This window comes from Lissotriton helveticus, chromosome 12 (genome assembly GCF_964261635.1).
Source record: "Lissotriton helveticus chromosome 12, aLisHel1.1, whole genome shotgun sequence".
Taxonomy (NCBI): Eukaryota; Metazoa; Chordata; class Amphibia; order Caudata; family Salamandridae; genus Lissotriton; species Lissotriton helveticus.
In genome coordinates, this window is record NC_136073.1 from 816,964,839 (window position 1) to 816,987,699 (window position 22,861).

Consider the following 22,861-nt stretch of genomic DNA (forward strand, 5'->3'; position numbering starts at 1 on the left):
CCTTGCCAAGAAGTTTTCTGGTGACAGGGGTTTTATCTTAGGGATCTAAATGAATAAAATAGGGAAAACCTAAATAAATTATTAAATAGGACGTGAGAAGGGGGCATTGCAACTTGCTAACTGGAGCTAGAAACAGAGGAATGTAACAAAAAGAAGTAAAATGAAAGACATAGAAAGAAAAAGTGTATATGCTGGCAAGTCATGAACTGTACAGTAAAGAGATGGAACCAACCAAAAGAACTGAACAGAAAAGGAAGAAAACATGGAGGTGAGAATGACAAGGAGAAAGGAAGAGAATAGGAAGTTGAGAATGGAGAGGAAGAAAAGGGGAGGAGAGAAAGAGGAAAGTAGAAGAAAACAAGGAAGTAGGATAAAACAATAAAAACAACGGAAATAAATAACGAAGTGGATGACAATGAAACAGGCTTCGCTCTGCCTGCACCTACCCCATGACCGTTGCACTTGTGATTACAATCCTGGACACGCAGGGCAGAAACATCCTGGCACTTTTGGTTGAGGCACACCTGCAGGGCAAACACAGAGCAGACCTGAGTGAACACCTTAAGTGATTTATGAATAGAAAGCAACTTTAATGCAGGCAGGTGGAACAACATACAGGACACCCAGCGGTGGATCACATTAACAATGCCCATTCGAGGTGCTGGCTCACAGGAAGGACTCTGTAGGAGGGTAACATTTAATGGTTGATTTATAAAAAAATATCTGTACAGAGGAAGAATCAAATAAAATGGCTGGTTCACAGACAGGCCCCAATTCGGAGTCAGGTTGAGCGAAATTACCACTTGGAATTTCGCTGCTCCTAATTCGAGGTTGGCACTTTTTTCCACACCCAGTTCTTCCGTTGTTGGAAACCCAGACTTGATTTTTCAGGTGGGGAATTCCAGATGGAAATATTGTATATTATTAGGAAAAAAGGGGCAACGCGGTAACCCATGGGCCGGACAATTATTATAAAAGAAGGTGGTCCCTATGAGGAAAGTGTAGCCTTGGAAGTCCACAGCAATAGTGTAATAAATAAACTCCTTTACAAGTTATTTTGTTATGCAATAAGTGCATTTATTTTGCCAATGGTGTTCATGTAATGCAAAAAAGGTTCATACTAATATGACACAACATTTACATTTCTAAAAAGACAGGGTGCTCCTAACAAGTGACAGTGCTGTGAGAATGAATAGAGTGAAAACAGTGAGCTTGTGCTAGATACAAAACTACATACATATGAATGATTGGGACAATATGTTATTCAAGGCACTCATGATATGAGCATCATAGACCACAATCAAGAATTGAAATCAGTCCACATATGTTAACGTTTCGACCCCTTGACACAATTACTTAGGACAGGGTCATCATCAGGACAAAATAAGAACAGGAGACACCAGATGAATGGGGCAAAGAGACCCTCAACAGTTGATGGATCAGTTGCAGGTTCGACCCCTTGACACAATTACTTAGGACAGGCTCGTCACCAGGACAAAATAAGAACAGGAGACACCAGATGATTGTGGCAAAGAGACCCTCAACAGTAGATGGATCAGTTGCAGTTTCGACCCCTTGACACAATTACTTAGGACAGGCTCGTCACCAGGACAAAATAAGAACAGGAGACACCAGATGATTGTGGCAAAGAGACCCTCAACAGTAGATGGATCAGTTGCAGTTTCGACCCCTTGACACAATTACTTAGGAAAGTTTCATGGGAAAACCTCAGCGACCTGCATTCCCTTGTGTCTCAATAGAAGGCAAAATAAATAGTCAGTGCAATAGGTGGCATGGTCCGCAATGAGGGAAAATGTCACCCTGCATGCAGTAAGCAGTAGTTATCACATCTCAGCGCTCCGTGCATTAATCACAGGAAGCAGACTTCGCAGAGGGAGGGCAGAGTATATGATTATTTACATCTGAGCGCACCTTTAAAAGATCATATGGAGATGTACTTTGCCAAAAGATGCCAAACAGAAGTATTGACCACATTTTAGTGGAAGTTGGATCTGTCTCCTTCATCGCAGTTGGAAATATTGCATGAGTCCTAGGCTGCAGCAGCCAAGCCTCACTCTGACAGGAGGGACCATACAGTGCTCTCAGTGGTACAAATTACCTTCCCCTTTCCTCGCTCCTCGCCACAACCCATCCAGAGGTCCCACATACATTTACATACCGGTTCAGAGCAGGTGGTAAATATATGCGTTAAAATCCCATAGAACTGGGATTCTTTGCAGTTTTGCAATAAAAAATGAGTCCCATATGATAATTCCTTATTCCATGGGGTTTCATTCGTAATTGTAGGTTAATAAGTGGATTAACTAAACGGTAAAGGGTAAATTTGCATGCAAATTTACAATTTCTCCAGTATCGTCCAGCTTGTAATCATGGTCATAGTCCCTAATTTTGGGGAGGTGGGTCACAGGGAAAGGCTGGTATTTACAAGACTCAACAAAGGAATACGTCACTGGGCTGGTTCAGAGACAGAACCAGATGGAGGAAGGATAAAATGTATGGAATGGTTAGGAAAGATTGCCATAAAGCAGTGGGAACTCAAAAAAGGACTGTCCCAAGAAGATCTAGTAGGGAAAATCTACATGAGAGGGTTGGCCTCTCAATGTAAAGTAAGAATAATATTGAGGGCTCCGCACAAAAACACCAAATGAAATAGCTGATGGGTTCAGGTCTTCCAATCTAGCAGACAAACAAAGAGCACCCACTTCTTTGAATTCCTTACTCGCAGAGCCCCAATAAGTAGATAAAGGAAGAAAACAGCATACAAATGAATGGCTGCTTCAAGGGTGGTGGGAGCAGCTAACTTTGGTAAAAAATAAATTAATAGGCCGATGCATAAACTAACAGGTGAGCAGACTCAAGAATGACCCCTCTCCTCTTCACTTGGTGGAAGTAAAAGAAGTCGCTGACAAATGTATGCTCTACAAGCTACTGTCATATGCAGCACTATGAAGGGAGAACCCTGGCACCTGCAGAATAACCTTGTACTGGATGAAGAAGGAGCCATGCATTAGGTTATTCTATGTGGCATTGAATGCCTTTATTCAGAATTAAAGTATTTTGAAGAAATACGCCCCCCTGCTTAGAAAATCTAAACCAATGAAAAGTGACCTACCTTCCCCTCGCCACAGGCTGTACCAGTCATCACCATGGCTGGATCTGTGACGTCATCGCCCAGATTGAAGTACGTCCCACGACAGAGAAGCGCAGTCCTATTCACAGTGACTGTTATCACATTGATCTCTGCATTAGAACCCAGGATGGGACGGTCATTGCCACCTTGACACTGAATCTTGCCACATTTGGTATCACTGAAGAGGTGAACATTGAAAATAGGAAATCAAAGAATTAGGAACGCTAGCGTAAGGAGAAACAAACAAGACCAAGAAGGAAATTATAGGGGGAAGGAGGGCAGAAATTCAGAAAATTATACCTTAAGGTAAAGCTGTACCCATAGTGAAAAGTATAGGAAAATGAAGAGTAATGGGAAAGAGATTAAAATGATAGAAAAGATTGGTTAGGGGAGATGATGAAGCAGGAAGGAAAGAAAAAAAAATAGGCTAGATTTGGAGGGGAAATTACATCAAAGAGAAGAAAGGGGAACAGGCAAATGACAGATGGGGGAAGACTGCTCCGAGGACTTGGAACTGTCATTGTACATAATAAACACAAATGCAAATGTGAAATAATCTGATTATAAACTGTGCAGGTTGGAGAGCAGTACTCAAAATAATTGTGTAACTAGTACTCTTCAGTTGGCTAATGTGAAACAGTCTGTGTGGTACCTAGCAATGCGAAGCAAAGTGTTACAAGGCGGGACCAAAGTACATTTTCACACCAGTGGATGAGCCTCACTATTAGAAAAATAAAGAAAAAAACAAAGGCAATACAGGTCAGGCAGGATGAGACTACACAGAACTGTTTTAGTCCAAAGCAGGACCCACAGAGGCTATTTCTTGTCACAATCAAGGTGCACAGGCAACATATGGTATTGTACAGTCGGGTATGGAATTTTATAAAATATCTGCTTTTCCATAGAACACGGTGCTTCATAAATCTACTTGTCCTATTAAATAAATATCCCCTTTCCCTTTGGTGCATTACAGTGAGGTGACAATGTATGGCAGTGTTCTCAATATATCAGAGCTCTGATAAGAAAATCTCTGATTATGCTATGGTTCATATTAATATTTACAACAAGGGGTGGTGAGGGACAGAGTCTCTGAACTAAGCAGAATACTCTCACCCAGTCAAGAGATCAGGGCTAGATCCAACACCGTTTTTTAGCTCATTGCACCATCCCAGTTTCAGAACCTGGCTGTATGCAAATTAGTCTGTCCCTGGCCCAGTGCATCATGGGAACAGGGCAGACCAGACTACAAAAGCCAATTCTTACACTGGGAAGGAAACAAGCTTCCGGGGACCGGTTTCTGGCATTACAGCCGTCTTCGGCCCGGCTTGCTTGAATCCTGATGGTGCAATGAGCAAGGGACTCATGTCTGAGTATACCCTTCCACGCTTAGGGTGGACAAAAATATTTACAACAAGGGGTGGTGAGGGACAGAGTCTCTGAATTAAGCAGAATACTCTCACCCAGTCAAGAGATCAGGGCTAGATCCAAAACCGTTTTTAAGCTCATTGCACCATCCCAGTTTCAGAACCTGGCTGTATGCAAATTAGTCTGTCCCTGGCCCAGTGCATCATGGGAACAGGGCAGACCAGACTACAAAAGCCAATTCTTACACTGGGAAGGAAACAAGCTTCCGGGGACCGGTTTCTGGCATTACAGCCGTCTTCGGCCCGGCTTGCTTGAATCCTGATGGTGCAATGAGCAAGGGACTCATGTCTGAGTATACCCTTCCACGCTTAGGGTGGACAAAAATATTTACAACAAGGGGTGGTGAGGGACAGAGTCTCTGAATTAAGCAGAATACTCTCACCCAGTCAAGAGATCAGGGCTAGATCCAACACCGTTTTTTAGCTCATTGCACCATCCCAGTTTCAGAACCTGGCTGTATGCAAATTAGTCTGTCCCTGGCCCAGTGCATCATGGGAACAGGGCAGACCAGACTACAAAAGCCAATTCTTACACTGGGAAGGAAACAAGCTTCCGGGGACCGGTTTCTGGCATTACAGCCGTCTTCGGCCCGGCTTGCTTGAATCCTGATGGTGCAATGAGCAAGGGACTCATGTCTGAGTATACCCTTCCACGCTTAGGGTGGACAAAAATATTTACAACAAGGGGTGGTGAGGGACAGAGTCTCTGAATTAAGCAGAATACTCTCACCCAGTCAAGAGATCAGGGCTAGATCCAACACCGTTTTTTAGCTCATTGCACCATCCCAGTTTCAGAACCTGGCTTTATGCAAATTAGTCTGTCCCTGGCCCAGTGCATCATGGGAACAGGGCAGACCAGACTACAAAAGCCAATTCTTACACTGGGAAGGAAACAAGCTTCCGGGGACCGGTTTCTGGCATTACAGCCATCTTCGGCCCGGCTTGCTTGAATCCTGATGGTGCAATGAGCAAGGGACTCATGTCTGAGTATACCCTTCCACGCTTAGGGTGGACAAAAATATTTACAACAAGGGGTGGTGAGGGACAGAGTCTCTGAATTAAGCAGAATACTCTCACCCAGTCAAGAGATCAGGGCTAGATCCAACACCGTTTTTTAGCTCATTGCACCATCCCAGTTTCAGAACCTGGCTGTATGCAAATTAGTCTGTCCCTGGCCCAGTGCATCATGGGAACAGGGCAGACCAGACTACAAAAGCCAATTCTTACACTGGGAAGGAAACAAGCTTCCGGGGACCGGTTTCTGGCATTACAGCCGTCTTCGGCCCGGCTTGCTTGAATCCTGATGGTGCAATGAGCAAGAGACTCATGTCTGAGTATACCCTTCCACGCTTAGGGTGGACAAAAATATTTACAACAAGGGGTGGTGAGGGACAGAGTCTCTGAATTAAGCAGAATACTCTCACCCAGTCAAGAGATCAGGGCTAGATCCAACACTGTTTTTTAGCTCATTGCACCATACCAAATGCCAGAAACCGGTCCCCGGAAGCTTGTTTCCTTCCCAGTGTAAGAATTGGCTTTTGTAGTCTGGTCTGCCCTGTTCCCATGATGCACTGGGCCAGGGACAGACTAATTTGCATACAGCCAGGTTCTGAAACTGGGATGGTGCAATGAGCTAAAAAACGGTGTTGGATTTAGCCCTGATCTCTTGACTGGGTGAGAGTACTCTGCTTAATTCAGAGACACTATCCATCACCACCCCTTGTTGTAAATAATTTTGTCCACCCTAAGCGTGGAAGGGTATACTCAGATGTGAGTCCCTTGCTCATTGCACCATCAGGATTCAAGCAAGCCGGGCCGAAGACGGCTGAAATGCCAGAAACCGGTCCCCGGAAGCTTGTTTCCTTCCCAGTGTAAGAATTGGCTTTTGTAGTCCGGTCTGCCCTGTTCCCATGATGCACTGGGCCAGGGACAGACTAATTTGCATACAGCCAGGTTCTGAAACTGGGATGGTGCAATGAGCTAAAAAACGGTGTTGGATTTAGCCCTGATCTCTTGACTGGGTGAGAGTACTCTGCTTAATTCAGAGACACTGTCCATCACCACCCCTTGTTGTAAATAATTTTGTCCACCCTAAGCGTGGAAGGGTATACTCAGATGTGAGTCCCTTGCTCATTGCACCATCAGGATTCAAGCAAGCCGGGCCGAAGACGGCTGAAATGCCAGAAACCGGTCCCCGGAAGCTTGTTTCCTTCCCAGTGTAAGAATTGGCTTTTGTAGTCTGGTCTGCCCTGTTCCCATGATGCACTGGGCCAGGGACAGACTAATTTGCATACAGCCAGGTTCTGAAACTGGGATGGTGCAATGAGCTAAAAAACGGTGTTGGATTTAGCCCTGATCTCTTGACTGGGTGAGAGTCCTCTGCTTAATTCAGAGACACTGTCCATCACCACCCCTTGTTGTAAATAATTTTGTCCACCCTAAGCGTGGAAGGGTATACTCAGATGTGAGTCCCTTGCTCATTGCACCATCAGGATTCAAGCAAGCCGGGCCGAAGACGGCTGAAATGCCAGAAACCGGTCCCCGGAAGCTTGTTTCCTTCCCAGTGTAAGAATTGGCTTTTGTAGTCTGGTCTGCCCTGTTCCCATGATGCACTGGGCCAGGGACAGACTAATTTGCATACAGCCAGGTTCTGAAACTGGGATGGTGCAATGAGCTAAAAAACGGTGTTGGATTTAGCCCTGATCTCTTGACTGGGTGAGAGTACTCTGCTTAATTCAGAGACACTGTCCATCACCACCCCTTGTTGTAAATAATTTTGTCCACCCTAAGCGTGGAAGGGTATACTCAGATGTGAGTCCCTTGCTCATTGCACCATCAGGATTCAAGCAAGCCGGGCCGAAGACGGCTGAAATGCCAGAAACCGGTCCCCGGAAGCTTGTTTCCTTCCCAGTGTAAGAATTGGCTTTTGTAGTCTGGTCTGCCCTGTTCCCATGATGCACTGGGCCAGGGACAGACTAATTTGCATACAGCCAGGTTCTGAAACTGGGATGGTGCAATGAGCTAAAAAACGGTGTTGGATTTAGCCCTGATTTCTTGACTGGGTGAGAATACTCTGCTTAATTCAGAGACACTGTCCATCACCACCCCTTGTTGTAAATAATTTTGTCCACCCTAAGCGTGGAAGGGTATACTCAGATGTGAGTCCCTTGCTCATTGCACCATCAGGATTCAAGCAAGCCGGGCCGAAGAAGGCTGAAATGCCAGAAACCGGTCCCCGGAAGCTTGTTTCCTTCCCAGTGTAAGAATTGGCTTTGTAGTCTGGTCTGCCCTGTTCCCATGATGCACTGGGCCAGGGACAGACTAATTTGCATACAGCCAGGTTCTGAAACTGGGATGGTGCAATGAGCTAAAAAACGGTGTTGGATTTAGCCCTGATCTCTTGACTGGGTGAGAATACTCTGCTTAATTCAGAGACACTGTCCATCACCACCCCTTGTTGTAAATAATTTTGTCCACCCTAAGCGTGGAAGGGTATACTCAGATGTGAGTCCCTTGCTCATTGCACCATCAGGATTCAAGCAAGCCGGGCCGAAGAAGGCTGAAATGCCAGAAACCGGTCCCCGGAAGCTTGTTTCCTTCCCAGTGTAAGAATTGGCTTTGTAGTCTGGTCTGCCCTGTTCCCATGATGCACTGGGCCAGGGACAGACTAATTTGCATACAGCCAGGTTCTGAAACTGGGATGGTGCAATGAGCTAAAAAACGGTGTTGGATTTAGCCCTGATCTCTTGACTGGGTGAGAGTACTCTGCTTAATTCAGAGACACTGTCCATCACCACCCCTTGTTGTAAATAATGGTTCATATTAAAGCAGGGGTTCGATTCTAGCAATGCCATGATTTTACCACCTTTCAGCAAATCTACATACTGGGGTTGAAGTAGGGAGAAGTCATAGTTTCAGAGTTCGAATGCCCTTTTGAGTCTGTGCACACCTACTAACTTGCATGTTTAGGGGTTCTCATCAAATCTTCTCTAATCTCTTCCCAAACTGGGAAAGGTTGGAAATATACTCCCAACAAGAGAATAATTAAAACTAATTTCAGAGTGGGGGAAAAAGTTGATGTAGGGAAAGTGAACTTGCAAATGCTCTGCAGAGTTTCAAAGAACAAAAAAACACATGCATACGTGCTCATGTTAAAATGTATTTCACAAACTTTTTCAAGGAGTACAGATTCTAGGCTTACTTTTGTAAATTCTTGTGAATTCATGAAAGTCTTAATTCTTCCCTAATGAAAGGATATATACCATAGGTGTACTTTTGTGACTTTCCTTAATAATTGGATTCCTAATTATGTCTGCTGTTAGCCGAGACCTTTTGCTTTTATTTAGAAATGTATATTACTTATTCTTTCTGCAGCTTGAGGGGCCTGGCAATTAATACCTCGAAGACCAAGCTCCTGTTTTTTAACCCCAGTAGGCAGGTCAAGACCACTCTCACACTCCACGGTGTGCCCTTAGAGCGCGTCAAAACATTTGATTACTTGGGTATCAGAATCTCAGATAAATTGACCTGGAAACCACATATCGACAAAATGGCCCTGAACCATAAGCGGGTTGTGGGTGCCATAGGTAGAGAGTATCACTCATGCAGATCCAGGCCAATTGCCCCAGCCCTCGTGATTTACGCAGTCAAGGCCGCAGGCTCGGCACTATATGGAGCCGAGCTTTGAAAAAAATCGATGACATGGTAAAGGCTGAAAACAAGTTCTTTAGAGAGTTGGTCTCATTACCACAGGGGACCCCAACCAAGCCACTATTGAGCGATTTGGGACGCCGCTCATTGAAAGATCTCGCCACTCTACGCCCTCTTCTCTATTGGGTTCGTCTGTGGCGTACATCCGAGTTATCCAAATAAGACGACAACCTAAGAGAAGTGATGCATCTTGAGGGATCCCACAAGATTAGATGGCTCTCAAACATTAATAAGTTCCTCATAGCATTGGGCCTCGGAGTAGCCTGGGATTCAGGGTCCCCGTTGAATAAGATAGCCGTCAAAAGAGCCTACTGGGCTTGGGTTGACAGTCAGGAGACTAGAAACCATGGCCTAGGTAAGCTGACTGATGAATTTCTCTTGCATAAGCAGGCCCCAAGCCTAGAAACAACCTACCTTGATTTTATTCAGAAACCCAGAGACAGGGCTCTCTACATCCAGTTCAGATTGGGCACACTCCCAGTTCGTGAATACACCAGTAGCTGGAAACCTCCCTACCAGACACACCCGCTTTGTCCACACTGTGATGGAGTGGTCGAAAGTGTCCCGCACCTTGTCTTTGCATGTGCTGCTTATACTAAGCCAAGGAAAAAATGGTTGAATCCTGTTTGTTGTCAACTAGGAACAAGGAATCACCGTGAAGCGCTGAGAATTCTACGATCAGACACTAATACCACTCTGGTCTGCGGTGTGGCGAAATTTCTTAGTTGAGCATGGGCGATTCGATTGAAGAAGTTAGCCTCCGGATGAAGCCCCTTTTAAAATTTTGTATTACTCTTTGTCTCAAAGCTGAGTTAGTTTAATCTATTTTTTAAAAAAGTGTATTGTGTGCCCTTTCCTTGATGAATTGTTATGCATTGTCTGTATAATTAAGTATGTGACACATGGAGAAGGGCAAAGGAAAAGCTGTTTTACTTTGATGTGTTTTTTAATCTCCCCCTGTAATATGGTATCCGTGTCCTAAAAGTTTTTAAAATTTTTATATTTGGACCCTTTTTTTATAAAATGTTAAATGCTTTTATGATATCCTCATATCGAAATAAAGCTTTGATGATGATGATGATGATATTACTTTATATACAACTAACTTCATAAGAGGCTAGCTTCATATATGTCTAACTTCCCTGTGAGTGACGGTATTCTGCTCTTTCACCAGGAGCATACTGGCACACAAATTTGATTCCTTCACTGCCAGGGACTACTATGGAAAAGGGTGCTTTTTGATACCATAAATACATTTTTGATTTAAGCCAAGTCATTGTTACACTGGGAAGGGCCTTGCAGCTTTCACAGAGAATAAGGTTTAACAAAAACCATGCCAAAACAAAACACCCATTGACAAAACCAAAAGGCTGGCAACCATTGCCAGACATAAAGTCAAATCCAATGACTTTTCCATTTCATGTTTCTCATAATCTCGAAGAAACTATTTTACACTAATTTTCCAATAATAATATTTTTGGAACTATTAGCATGTAGCAAAGACATTTTACAAAAAATGATGCCTCAAAGAAATGGTACAAAAGGGGGTGGTGATGGACGGAGCATCTGAACCAATCAAACACTCAGATCCAGTCAGAAGATCTGGGTTTGATCCATCACCGTTCTTTAGCCCACTCTGCCACCCCAGTTCAGACATGGCTATATGCAAATCAGTCTGACCCTGTGCCTCATGGGAACAGTCCAGCCCGAACTGCCAAGCCATGCCCTTCCTGGACCGGAAACAAGCTTCCGAGGACCGGTTTCTGGCATTCCAGCCGTCTTCAGCCCGGCGTGCTTGAATCCAGTGGCAAAGTGAGCAAGGGACTCACGTCTGAGCATACCCTGCCACACTTATGGCGGCCAAGGCGGTACAAAAGGGGGTGGTGATGGACGGAGCATCTGAACCAATCAAACACTCACACCCAGTCAAAAGATCTGAGTTTGATCCATCACCGTTCTTTGGCCCACTCTGCCACCCCAGTTCAGACATGGCTATATGCAAATCAGTCTGACCCTGTGCCTCATGGGAACAGTCCAGCCGAACTGCCAAGCCATGCCTTCCCTGGACCGGAAACAAGCTTCCGAGGACCGGTTTCTGGCATTCCAGCCGTCTTCAGCCCGGCTTGCTTGAATCCAGTGGCAAAGTGAGCAAGGGACTCACGTCTGAGCATACCCTGCCACACTTATGGCGGCCAAAGCGGTACAAAAGGGGGTGGTGTGGATTGCAAAAAAACGATGGAATTAGGCCCATATCTCTGTACTGGGGTGAATGTATGACATTGTTCTGCATTCTGTCCATCAATTGTTTTTGCACATGCCTCAAAGAAATGGTACCTAAAATTGCACATTTAGCAAGCGTTTTACTTCTAGCTGCTATTTTTTGTGAACAATTATTCATTCTGCTTTCAAGTTTCTACAATAATTTGCATCTGATCAAACAGCATTCTGGGAGCATTACAACCTCAAATTGTTAAACCTTGCAAACATGTGTACACATTTTTATACTGGAACTACTGTCAGTAATGCAAGCTGAGCTCACAGCATATCCTTAATGCAGTCACCCTATTATTAAAGACTTTGAATTAATGAACCATGAATCCAATGAACAGCATGATCATATGGATACAAATCTTACCTCACTGCAGACCATTTGTGGTACTGTGACCTTTGCTAAAGTGTCTGTGCTGAAGGGATACTTGTTCAAAGGACAAAATAAACAAAATCATTTGTTGTCCCTGACCCCTAACAAGATGTGTTTGGCCTACTGTACTGTAGTATTTCTATAGCAGTTTAATAGCCAGAATACCACTGGTCAGAAGTAGGGAGCATCAACGGAACTCTGTGTGAAGAAGGAGTCTAATGCTGCGATAGGTCAGGATTGATGCCCTGCCATGTCTGTGTGTAGGCCCCAATTCTGGAATAGGAGAAGGTCCTGCATGTCAAAAAGTATAGTTTTATGGACCTGATTACGAGTTTGGAGGAACTCTGTGCAGAGATTCCGGGCAGCCAGAGTTTCTGATAACAACAGATTTTTGAAAAAGGAATCATTCAATTACAAGTTAGACCATTTGGAATCCCTGTGAGGGCACTGAGCTACCAAGTGAAATGCCCCACGGTTTTCCTTATTCTCATAGGTTTAACGCAGACATTCACCACCTCCTCTCAGCAGGTGGTAAATGTGAGCCCTCTCAGGGGGGAATTAAGGAGGTGAGGAGAGTGGGAGGACAGAGGAGAATGTCACCTTGTATGTAAGCTTTACCTAATCCCCTTGTCTTGTCTGAGGGTCGAGTCAAGGCAGAAAACAAATAGTTTCTTGCCTGTCGGTGTAGTTTTGCAGCTTGAAGATCTTTCTGGATTCACTATGCTGTGCATTATTCCGTGGTCTAGTGGTTGGGTCTGGAATCGTAGTCTTTTCTTTCTTTTTTTTTTTTTTCGTAGCCCAGGTGGGCGTCGACGTCCCACCTTCTGGTGTACGTCCTGTGATGTCGGCAAGCTTCCTGCGGAAGCTCCCACCTTTGGGTGCCATCTTCGGATTCTTTTTTTCTTGTTTTTGTGTTCTGTTCGTGAATCCTAGGCACTGTTTTCAAGTTCTTCCTTAAAGTAAATGATTTTTCACTTTGTCTCTTAAAGTGTCTGTATTTTATTCCTTGTATTTCCACCTTCTTCTCCTGCCTCATCTTTCTGGCGGAGGTGGGTGGTTTCACTAGTGAATCCAGAAAGATCGTCAAGCTGCAAAACTACACCGACAGGTAAGAAACTATTCGTTTTGCAGCGTGAATCTTTCTGGATTCACTATGCTGTGCATAGACTTTGTAATGGTTTGTTATGTTCGTGGCGGCTGGGTGGAAGATGAGCGTTTGTTGTTGAATATATGTTGAAGCACTTTCTGTCCTACTTGTGCTTCTTTGTTCATTTGTATATACACGCAGTAGTGCTTGGTGAACGTGTGCACTGAAGCCCATGTTGCCGCCAGGCATATGTCCTGAATGGGTGTGTTAGCCAGGAAGGCTATTGTTGCTCCCTTTTTCCTGGTAGAATGGGCTTGGGCCGCCTCCGATAGTTCCTGCCCTGCCTGTTTGTGGCAGAATTGTATAGTTAGAGCGATCCATCGTGCGATAGTGTCTTTTGTTACTGGTCTACCCAGGAAACTGGTTGCGAAGGACACAAAGACTGCTTTGTTTTCCTGTGCTCCTTCGTTCTTTCTATGTAATGCATTTCTGCCCTTCTAGCGTCCAGAGTGTGCAGTGCTCTCTGCGCTTGTGGATGGTTTCTGAAAGAAGCTCGGTATCTGTATTGTTTGGTTTATGTGGAACCTTGACACCACCTTTGGCCTACCAGGTCGGGTTCGCCCGTGAACACCAACCTTATAGACCAGCTATCCTAGTAGCATGGATACGAGCAGTCTAAGGCTAAGACTCTAGAGGGCGTGTTAAGCCAGCTGTTTTACCATCACATTACCCCTTGAACACCCAGTGAAAGGACACCACACAAGTGTTATGAAAATAAACAGTGTATTTATTAGAATCACAACAACCCTGTACTCTTTATGAGGACAGGGTGCTAGGCACACAACAAAACTCTTATGAAAATACTTAAGTTAGCACAGTATATACAAATGGCCGGGGGGCACGAAAAACCATATACTCTAAAAGTGGAATGCGAAATTACTAGCAGGTAAGTACAGTACTAATAGGCTTTGGAATCGCTAGGACTTGACTAGGGAATCGTTAGATTACTTCTAGGAGGCCCAGGGGACTCGGGTGCAGAGTGTGCACTCTCACGCGGGATGCGGGACAAAGTCTATGATAGCTAGTAAAGGTAAAGTTAGTGTTCACGGGCGAACCCGACCTGGTAGGGAGAAAACGACAGTGGATCCTGACCCTTGGATAGTGAGGCTATTCTGGGGCACCGAAATGCCGAAGTTACCTAGCCCAGGGGCTGCAGCTGCATAGGTCTCAAAAGACGTCGGGAAACCTCGTAGACGAACCAGGAGCCTGGAAGAAAGATGCTGGCAGGCGACCAGTGAAGAGAGTTCGAGGGGATCCAAGCCTGGATCTCGAAGATGGATGATACCTGAAAGCAGAGGGGACCAAGTTCGTGACTACTAGCCAGTAGTCAGGTGGCACCAGGAGGGCACCGGATGGTAGTCACCTCGGCTAGGTGAGTGGGCGACGCTGGGCTCTGCAGATCTCACGGACCAGGAGGCGTTGTCGGTGACCAGGATGGAGAGGCGAGCTGTCCCACGATGGATGAAGCTGTCGGCGTCGAAGAACCCAGGATTGGGCAACAAAGCCTTGGCTAATTCAAGCCCACGCGGTGGACTCAAAATGGCGTCTGGAGTGGACCAGGGGGGTCCGGGGTGCTCCTCTTCTGGAAGGGAGCAAGAGCCAGTCTGGAGCAACCAGACCAGCAGCAGTGATGTCGTCGGGCGTCGTTCAGAAGGCCACAAGCCAGGGGGCTAGTAGCCAAACAACGCGGTGAGCAGCAAAAAGCAGAAGGGCCCCACGCCGATCGTGGAGATGCTGGGGGCTGCTCTTCGGTGCTGGAGCTGCTCAGGGTTGGGGCTTCTCGGACCCCAAAGCACTCGCCAGGAGATTACTCGGCGGGCTTGCTGTGCAGAAGTCGTGCAGTCTTGGCAATAGTCGGTCCCTTGAGGTCTCGTCGCACTCACGGTTCTCAGCTTGGCTGTAGAGGTGAGTAGAGGTCGGAGGTGCCAGGGAAGCCGGGTCTTGTCGAGCTGGGCAGTCGGATTCCGGAGGAAGGACTTACAGCAGACCGCAGTGTTCTTGATGGTGCCTGCGGATGCAGGGTGACTACTCCTTAGTCGCAAGGGAGAATCTTGAAGAAGGAAATCTTGAAGTCCTTTCGTAGAAAGTCGTGTCTTGATTCCAAAGATGATCTAATTTGGAAGGGGGCCTGCTCCTACCTTTATCTGGGAAAAGGGGGCTGGCACGCGACTAAGTCCTGCCCTATGGGTGGGACCAGGAGGGGGGTGGTTACACCCCTCTCCTTTGGCGGGCTTTCCCCAGGCCAGGGGCTGGAGTGCCCCTGGAACTGGTTTCAGCCGGCCTATGCACAGTGAGCACCGGGGTGCCACTTGCAGTCACCTTCCTCTGTAGCCCTGCCTACCTGGAATACACAAAACCCTGTCTGGGACGGTGCTGGCACCGCCCCTGGCAGGAAACCCTTTGTCCTTGCCTCCTGCTCTGGGAGGACTCCCAGCAGCAGGAGGGCAGACTTGTGTCTCGGTGGCAGCATCCATTTTGTGGATGCTAAGGCTCTGTCTGACTTTAACCGGGGTTACAGGTTACATACATGTCGTGTCCCTCTAGAAGGGTGGAATGCTAACCCCGTCGCCAGAATTGGCGAGGGGTTAGTATTCCAATTCGTATGACACCTTACTCGACATGTTTTGATAAAGCAATACCAGAGTTGGCATATAACCGCGGAGATTATAATGCACTTAAGAGTATATGGTATGCGATATCATGGAAACGGCTAAGGGATGGATCCCGAATGCCACAGACAGGCTCAGCTCATGCCAGAGCACCATCTCACACGATTCCAAGCACTCTGCCTTCAGGATTGTTAAGGCCTGCCATAGGAGTGACTGATAGGAGATCTGTGTGTCCATTTTAGGGTTAGATATAGGTACACTATATCTAAAGCAAAGGGTGATTACACCACCTTGCCCCAGCTGTCAAGCAGCCAGTTGTGCCAGATTTGGATGGCCAGCCAGGGGTGGCATAATACATGCTGCAGCCCCTGGTAGGCCCTGGGTACACCTATGCCCTGGGTACCTAAGGTACACTGTACAGGGACTGATAAGGTGACTCAGTATCCAATTGGATATGTACCTAGGGTACATGGAATCCATTTTAACAGAGAGAGCAGTGGGCCTGAGGTCCTGAATAGCAGGGCCTCAGGTCAACTAAGTCAGAAAACCAGCAAAACACCAGGCAAAAAGTTGGGGGCAACCATAGTCAGGGATCTACCTTCCTACATAAACCAATCATCAATAAGGGTTGTTTGGACTGATATATAGTGATCACTAGAATAGTGAGCACTGCACATCAGGCCAACTTCTCACATTGGTGAGCAGCGGTTGGGATTTGAGCTTGCTGTTGTTTTACCACACATATCCTAAGAACATCTTGTGAAAGATCACATAAGTACTAAAGGTACATATAACTTAGCTTAGAATACTCTGAGTTCTACTGAACCAGCTGTTGTAGCTCCTAGGGCCTAGCACACCCTAAACTACAACTCTAGCAAGGGATCAGTAGGCAAACATATAGTGTAGGTAAGTGCACCACTTACGCCTCACTAGAAAAGCATGTCTACCCAAGGAGAATCTACTGAGACTCCCCTTGTGGATCTTGACCCTCCACAGGTCAAATCAAGATATGCAGCTCTCAGTTTCCAGGAGATGAGACAAGTGTGTACCTCCAGGAAACTGAAACAGGGGTCTAACCCCACCATTCCCTTTCTGATAGGTCTCTTAGAGACATATGATGCGAGAAAGATTTCTCAGCTAGATGGGAATATGCCAGCCTTAGAGGGTACTACTGGGGATCCAGACCTCCACAACACTGTAAATGCAGTTGAGGAGGAGGATCTTGAGGAACTCTCTGAGGGTGAGGCAAACAAGGGTCCTGAGTTAGTCAGCAGACTCACTAGGGCCAACTTAGACCTACTTGGGCAAGGATCTGGGGGACCCCCAGTACTGACCCTGATGAGGCCTAACCTTGGAGTTAGGAGAGATAGATCTCTTTCTAGGGACTCCATTAGATCTCTGCACTCTAACACCTCTTCTCAGAGGAGAAGGAACTCTCCACAGAGGAGATTGACTTCCCCTCAGAGAAGAGAGCATGAAGCAAGGATGAGACAAGCTAAACTGAGGATTGAAAGGGAAGAACTTGCCCTGGCCAAAGAGAAGCTTGCCTTTGCTAGAGAGCAGCAGATGAGTGGGACAGTTCCCACTGGTGGCAGCAATCTCCCAAGAGAAAAAGAGAAGGGTTTAGATACTAAACACCTGACAAAGATAGTGCCCCCCTTTAAGCAAGGGGATGACATCCAGAAATGGATGGCTGCTTTGGAGAGGGCCTGCACTGTGCAGTGCATTCCCCAAAGTCAGTGGGCAGCTATACTGTGGCTCTCCTTTGATGGTAAAGGTAGAGATAAGCTCCTCACTACAAGAGTGGAGGATGCTAATGATTACCAGGTCCTGAAAAATGCACTGGTTGATGGGTTTGGCTTAACCACTGAGCAGTACAGGTTGCTGTTCAGAGACACCCAGAAAAGTCCGTCTCAGGACTGGTCTGACTTTGTTGATTGTGCCACTAAGGCTTTGGAAGGCTGGCTACTGGGTAGCAAGGTTACTGACTTCACAGGATTGTATAATCTTATTATGAGAGAGCAAGTCTTAAATAATTGTCAGAACCAGTTATTACACCAGCACCTGGTAGACTCTGATCTGACCTCTCCACAAGAATTGGGTAAGAGGGCAGACAAATGGGTCAGAACCAGGATTAGGCCCAAGAACCAAGGTGGTGACCAGAAAAAGGAATCAACCAAGCCTCAAGAGAAGGGTGGGAATAAATCTCCAGATCAAACCACATCAGGGCCCCAAAAATCCTCTGAGGGGGGTGGGTCCCAGAATCCTTCTAATAACCAAAAGAAACCTTATTGTTATCCCTGTAAACAGGAGGGTCATCTGAAAACTGACAGCAGTTGCCCAAAGAATAACAATAAGGAGAACATACCCCCAAGTAACATTCCCAAACCTCCTGTTACTACTAGTAGTAATCCCCCAGGTGGTGGGAGTGCCCCCAAGAATTTGGGTGCATTTACTTTGGGAGTTCCTGGAGACTCTGGCCTAACCAGGTCCCCAAACTCAGATACTCTTGTCTGCGAGACTGGCATGGGGTTTGCCAACTTCACAACTTGTCCCAACACTTTGGGCAAGTACAGACAGGAGCCCCTCATCAATGGAATGAAAGTTGAGGCCTATAGAGATACAGGGGCTAGCATCACCATGGTGACTGAGAGTCTAGTCCCCTCAAGGCAACTTTTACCTGGTGCCACATACCAGGTGGTAAACATTGATGGAGTGAAGAAAACTCATCCCATGGCAGTAGTAAATCTCAGCTGGGGAAGTGTCACTGGCCCCAAGAGAGTGGCAGTGTCATCCAACTTGCCTGTAGATTGCCTACTGGGGAATGATTTAGAGACCTCAGCCTGGGCTGAGGTAGAGCAAGAAACCCATTCTAGAATGGTAAACCCCCATGGTAAGGTTAGTGGGGCAGTGTTAGTCACAGCCCCAGTCCAAGATGTCCTCCCTGAACAGGTCAGGAGGGTTGTGCCAGTCACAACCCCATCTCAGACAACTTCCTTCCCAGAACAGGTTGTCAAGGCTGTGATGGTCACAGCCCACACCCAAACTGAGCCCCCTCCTGAAAAGGTTGGGAGAGTTGTGATGGCCACAGCTCAAACTCTGACAGATGATAGTGTTGTGAAGCCTGAAACTATGGATCACTCCACTCAGACAGAGAGCATTGAGGAGGAAGAGAAATCTCCCTCCCACCAGACTCTAGGAAAGGATCAGCCTCCTCAGGGAACTGATCTGACCCCTTGTGAAGGAACTGCCCCAGAGGTAGTCAGGCCTAGCCTGGCAGAGACCCTGATGTCAGTGGACCCTTCCAAGGTGGGACCCAGTCTGGAGCAGGTAACCTGCCCCCCTCTACCCTGCCTCAGTCAGCCCAGGGCTGTAGAGGTCAGGGAGGCCAGTGTTGGACCCCAAAGGGCCCCCTGTCCAAAAGAACCCCCCAATCAGCAGATTAAGGGCACTGAAGCTAGTAGTCCTAGCCAAGTGAAAATAAAACAAACTCCTGAGGGATCCCCCTTAAATTTAGTTAGGGACCTCCCACAGATGGACACTGTTGGGCACAGCCAAACTTGGGACCTAAGGGCCCCAGACCTGACCTGTCCCTCCAGTAAGCCAAACAGAGGGACCCAACCTCCAGCTGTAGGTAGCCAGAGGTTGACCCTGAGAGCCCAAAACAACTCAGTCTTGGAAAGAAAGGCCTCTATGGTGGATAGTGATTGGAGGAAGCTGAGCCCAAAATTAGTGGAGCCTCACTTCAGTACTCCATTTCAGCACCAGCCTTTTACTTTGCCAAAACACACCACAGGTAGAGATTCCCTATGGTGGAGACCCTCAGACACCCTTAGGGTGAGGGATTGCTTAGTGGACCATGAGATAGGGGGTAACCATGCCAGTGCTGGTACTTCCTTATATGGCCACTCACGCAATATAGGCTTACCTGGCAAGGCTAGCCTTATCTCCTTTCGTTTGGGGGGGGGGGGTTATGTAGGAAGGTAGATCCCTGACTATGGTTGCCCCCAACTTTTTGCCTGGTGTTTTGCTGGTTTTCTGACTTAGTTGACCTGAGGCCCTGCTATTCAGGACCTCAGGCCCACTGCTCTCTCTGTTAAAATGGATTCCATGTACCCTAGGTACATATCCAATTGGATACTGAGTCACCTTATCAGTCCCTGTACAGTGTACCTTAGGTACCCAGGGCATAGGTGTACCCAGGGCCTACCAGGGGCTGCAGCATGTATTATGCCACCCCTGGCTGGCCATCCAAATCTGGCACAACTGGCTGCTTGACAGCTGGGGCAAGGTGGTGTAATCACCCTTTGCTTTAGATATAGTATACCTATATCTAACCCTAAAATGGACACACAGATCTCCTATTAGTCACTCCTATGGCAGGCCTTAACAATCCTGAAGGCAGAGTGCTTGGAATCGTGTGAGATGGTGCTCTGGCATGAGCTGAGCCTGTCTGCGGCTTTCGGGATCCATCCCTTAGCCGTTTCCATGATATCGCATACCATATACTCTTAAGTGCATTATAATCCTCGCGGTTATATGCCAACTCTGGTATCGCTTTATCAAAACATGTCGAGTAAGGTGTCATACGAATTGGAATACTAACCCCTCGCCAATTCTGGCGACGGGGTTAGCATTCCACCCTTCTAGAGGGACACGACATGTATGTAACCTGTAACCCCGGTTAAAGTCAGACAGAGCCTTAGCATCCACAAAATGGATGCTGCCACCGAGACACAAGTCTGCCCTCCTGCTGCTGGGAGTCCTCCCAGAGCAGGAGGCAAGGACAAAGGGTTTCCTGCCAGGGGCGGTGCCAGCACCGTCCCAGACAGGGTTTTGTGTATTCCAGGTAGGCAGGGCTACAGAGGAAGGTGACTGCAAGTGGCACCCCGGTGCTCACTGTGCATAGGCCGGCTGAAACCAGTTCCAGGGGCACTCCAGCCCCTGGCCTGGGGAAAGCCCGCCAAAGGAGAGGGGTGTAACCACCCCCCTCCTGGTCCCACCCATAGGGCAGGACTTAGTCGCGTGCCAGCCCCCTTTTCCCAGATAAAGGTAGGAGCAGGCCCCCTTCCAAATTAGATCATCTTTGGAATCAAGACACGACTTTCTACGAAAGGACTTCAAGATTTCCTTCTTCAAGATTCTCCCTTGTGACTAAGGAGTAGTCACCCTGCATCCGCAGGCACCATCAAGAACACTGCGGTCTGCTGTAAGTCCTTCCTCCGGAATCCGACTGCCCAGCTCGACAAGACCCGGCTTCCCTGGCACCTCCGACCTCTACTCACCTCTACAGCCAAGCTGAGAACCGTGAGTGCGATGAGACCTCAAGGGACGACTATTGCCAAGACTGCACGACTTCTGCACAGCAAGCCCGCCGAGTAATCTCCTGGCGAGTGCTTTGGGGTCCGAGAAGCCCCAACCCTGAGCAGCTCCAGCACCGAAGAGCAGCCCCCCAGCATCTCCACGATCGGCGTGGGGCCCTTCTGCTTTTTGCTGCTCACCGCGTTGTTTGGCTACTAGCCCGCTGGCTTGTGGCCTTCTGAACGACGCCCGACGACATAACTGCTGCTGGTCTGGTTGCTCCAGACTGGCTCTTGCTCCCTTCCAGAAGAGGAGCACCCCGGACCCCCCTGGTCCACTCCAGACGCCATTTTGAGTCCACCGCGTGGGCTTGAATTAGCCAAGGCTTTGTTGCCCAATCCTGGGTTCTTCGACGCCGACAGCTTCATCCATCGTGGGACAGCTCGCCTCTCCATCCTGGTCGCCGACAACGCCTCCTGGTCCGTGAGATCTGCAGAGCCCAGCGTCGCCCACTCACCTAGCCGAGGTGACTACCATCCGGTGCCCTCCTGGTGCCACCTGACTACTGGCTAGTAGTCACGAACTTGGTCCCCTCTGCTTTCAGGTATCATCCATCTTCGAGATCCAGGCTTGGATCCCCTTGAACTCTCTTCACTGGTCGCCTGCCAGCATCTTTCTTCCAGGCTCCTGGTTCGTCTACGAGGATTCCCGACGTCTTTTGAGACCTATGCAGCTGCAGCCCCTGGGCTAGGTAACTTCGGCATTTCGGTGCCCCAGCATAGCCTCACTATCCAAGGGTCAGGATCCACTGTCGTTTTCTCCCTACCAGGTCGGGTTCGCCCGTGAACACTAACTTTACCTTTACTAGCTATCATAGACTTTGTCCCGCATCCCGCGTGAGAGTGCACACTCTGCACCCGAGTCCCCTGGGCCTCCTAGAAGTAATCTAACGATTCCCTAGTCAAGTCCTAGCGATTCCAAAGCCTATTAGTACTGTACTTACCTACTAGTAATTTCGCATTCCACTTTTAGAGTATATGGTTTTTCGTGCCCCCCGGCCATTTGTATATACTGTGCTAACTTAAGTATTTTCATAAGAGTTTTGTTGTGTGCCTAGCACCCTGTCCTCATAAAGAGTACAGGGTTGTTGTGATTCTAATAAATACACTGTTTATTTTCATAACACTTGTGTGGTGTCCTTTCACTGGGTGTTCAAGGGGTAATGTGATGGTAAAACAGCTGGCTTAACACGCCATCTAGAGTCTTAGCCTTAGACTGCTCGTATCCATGCTACTAGGATAGCTGGTCTATAAGGTTGACTTACAACCAATCATCAATAAGGGTTGTTTGGACTGATATATAGTGATCACTAGAATAGTGAGCACTGCACATCAGGCCAACTTCTCACAACTATGCTGTGCATTATTCCGTGGTCTAGTGGTTGGGTCTGGAATCGTAGTCTTTTCTTTCTTTTTTTTTTTTCGTAGCCCAGGTGGGCGTCGACGTCCCACCTTCTGGTGTACGTCCTGTGATGTCGGCAAGCTTCCTGCGGAAGCTCCCACCTTTGGGTGCCATCTTCGGATTCTTTTTTTCTTGTTTTTGTGTTCTGTTCGTGAATCCTAGGCACTGTTTTCAAGTTCTTCCTTAAAGTAAATGATTTTTCACTTTGTCTCTTAAAGTGTCTGTATTTTATTCCTTGTATTTCCACCTTCTTCTCCTGCCTCATCTTTCTGGCGGAGGTGGGTGGTTTCACTAGTGAATCCAGAAAGATCTTCAAGCTGCAAAACTACACCGACAGGTAAGAAACTATTCGTTTTGCAGCGTGAATCTTTCTGGATTCACTATGCTGTGCATAGACTTTGTAATGGTTTGTTATGT

At 47.2% G+C, this 22,861-nt stretch overlaps 1 protein-coding gene across 7 annotated transcripts in view; it reads right to left on the reverse strand.

Annotated features, from left to right (window-relative positions):
- The window catches only part of ADAM15 (ADAM metallopeptidase domain 15), a 309,264-nt gene that overhangs the window by 113,167 nt on the left and 173,236 nt on the right, over positions 1-22,861 (reverse strand). For all 7 annotated transcript variants that reach the window (XR_013603849.1, XR_013603850.1, XM_078671060.1 and 4 more), the window contains exons 16-17: positions 3,134-3,329; positions 447-524 (exon numbers count right to left, since the gene is read on the reverse strand). Coding sequence is in view for 5 of the 7 variants with exons in the window: in XM_078671060.1 (XP_078527186.1) it covers positions 447-524; positions 3,134-3,329 (274 nt within the window). In the remaining 2 variants the exon portion in view is untranslated. The remainder of the gene's footprint in view (positions 1-446; positions 525-3,133; positions 3,330-22,861) is intronic.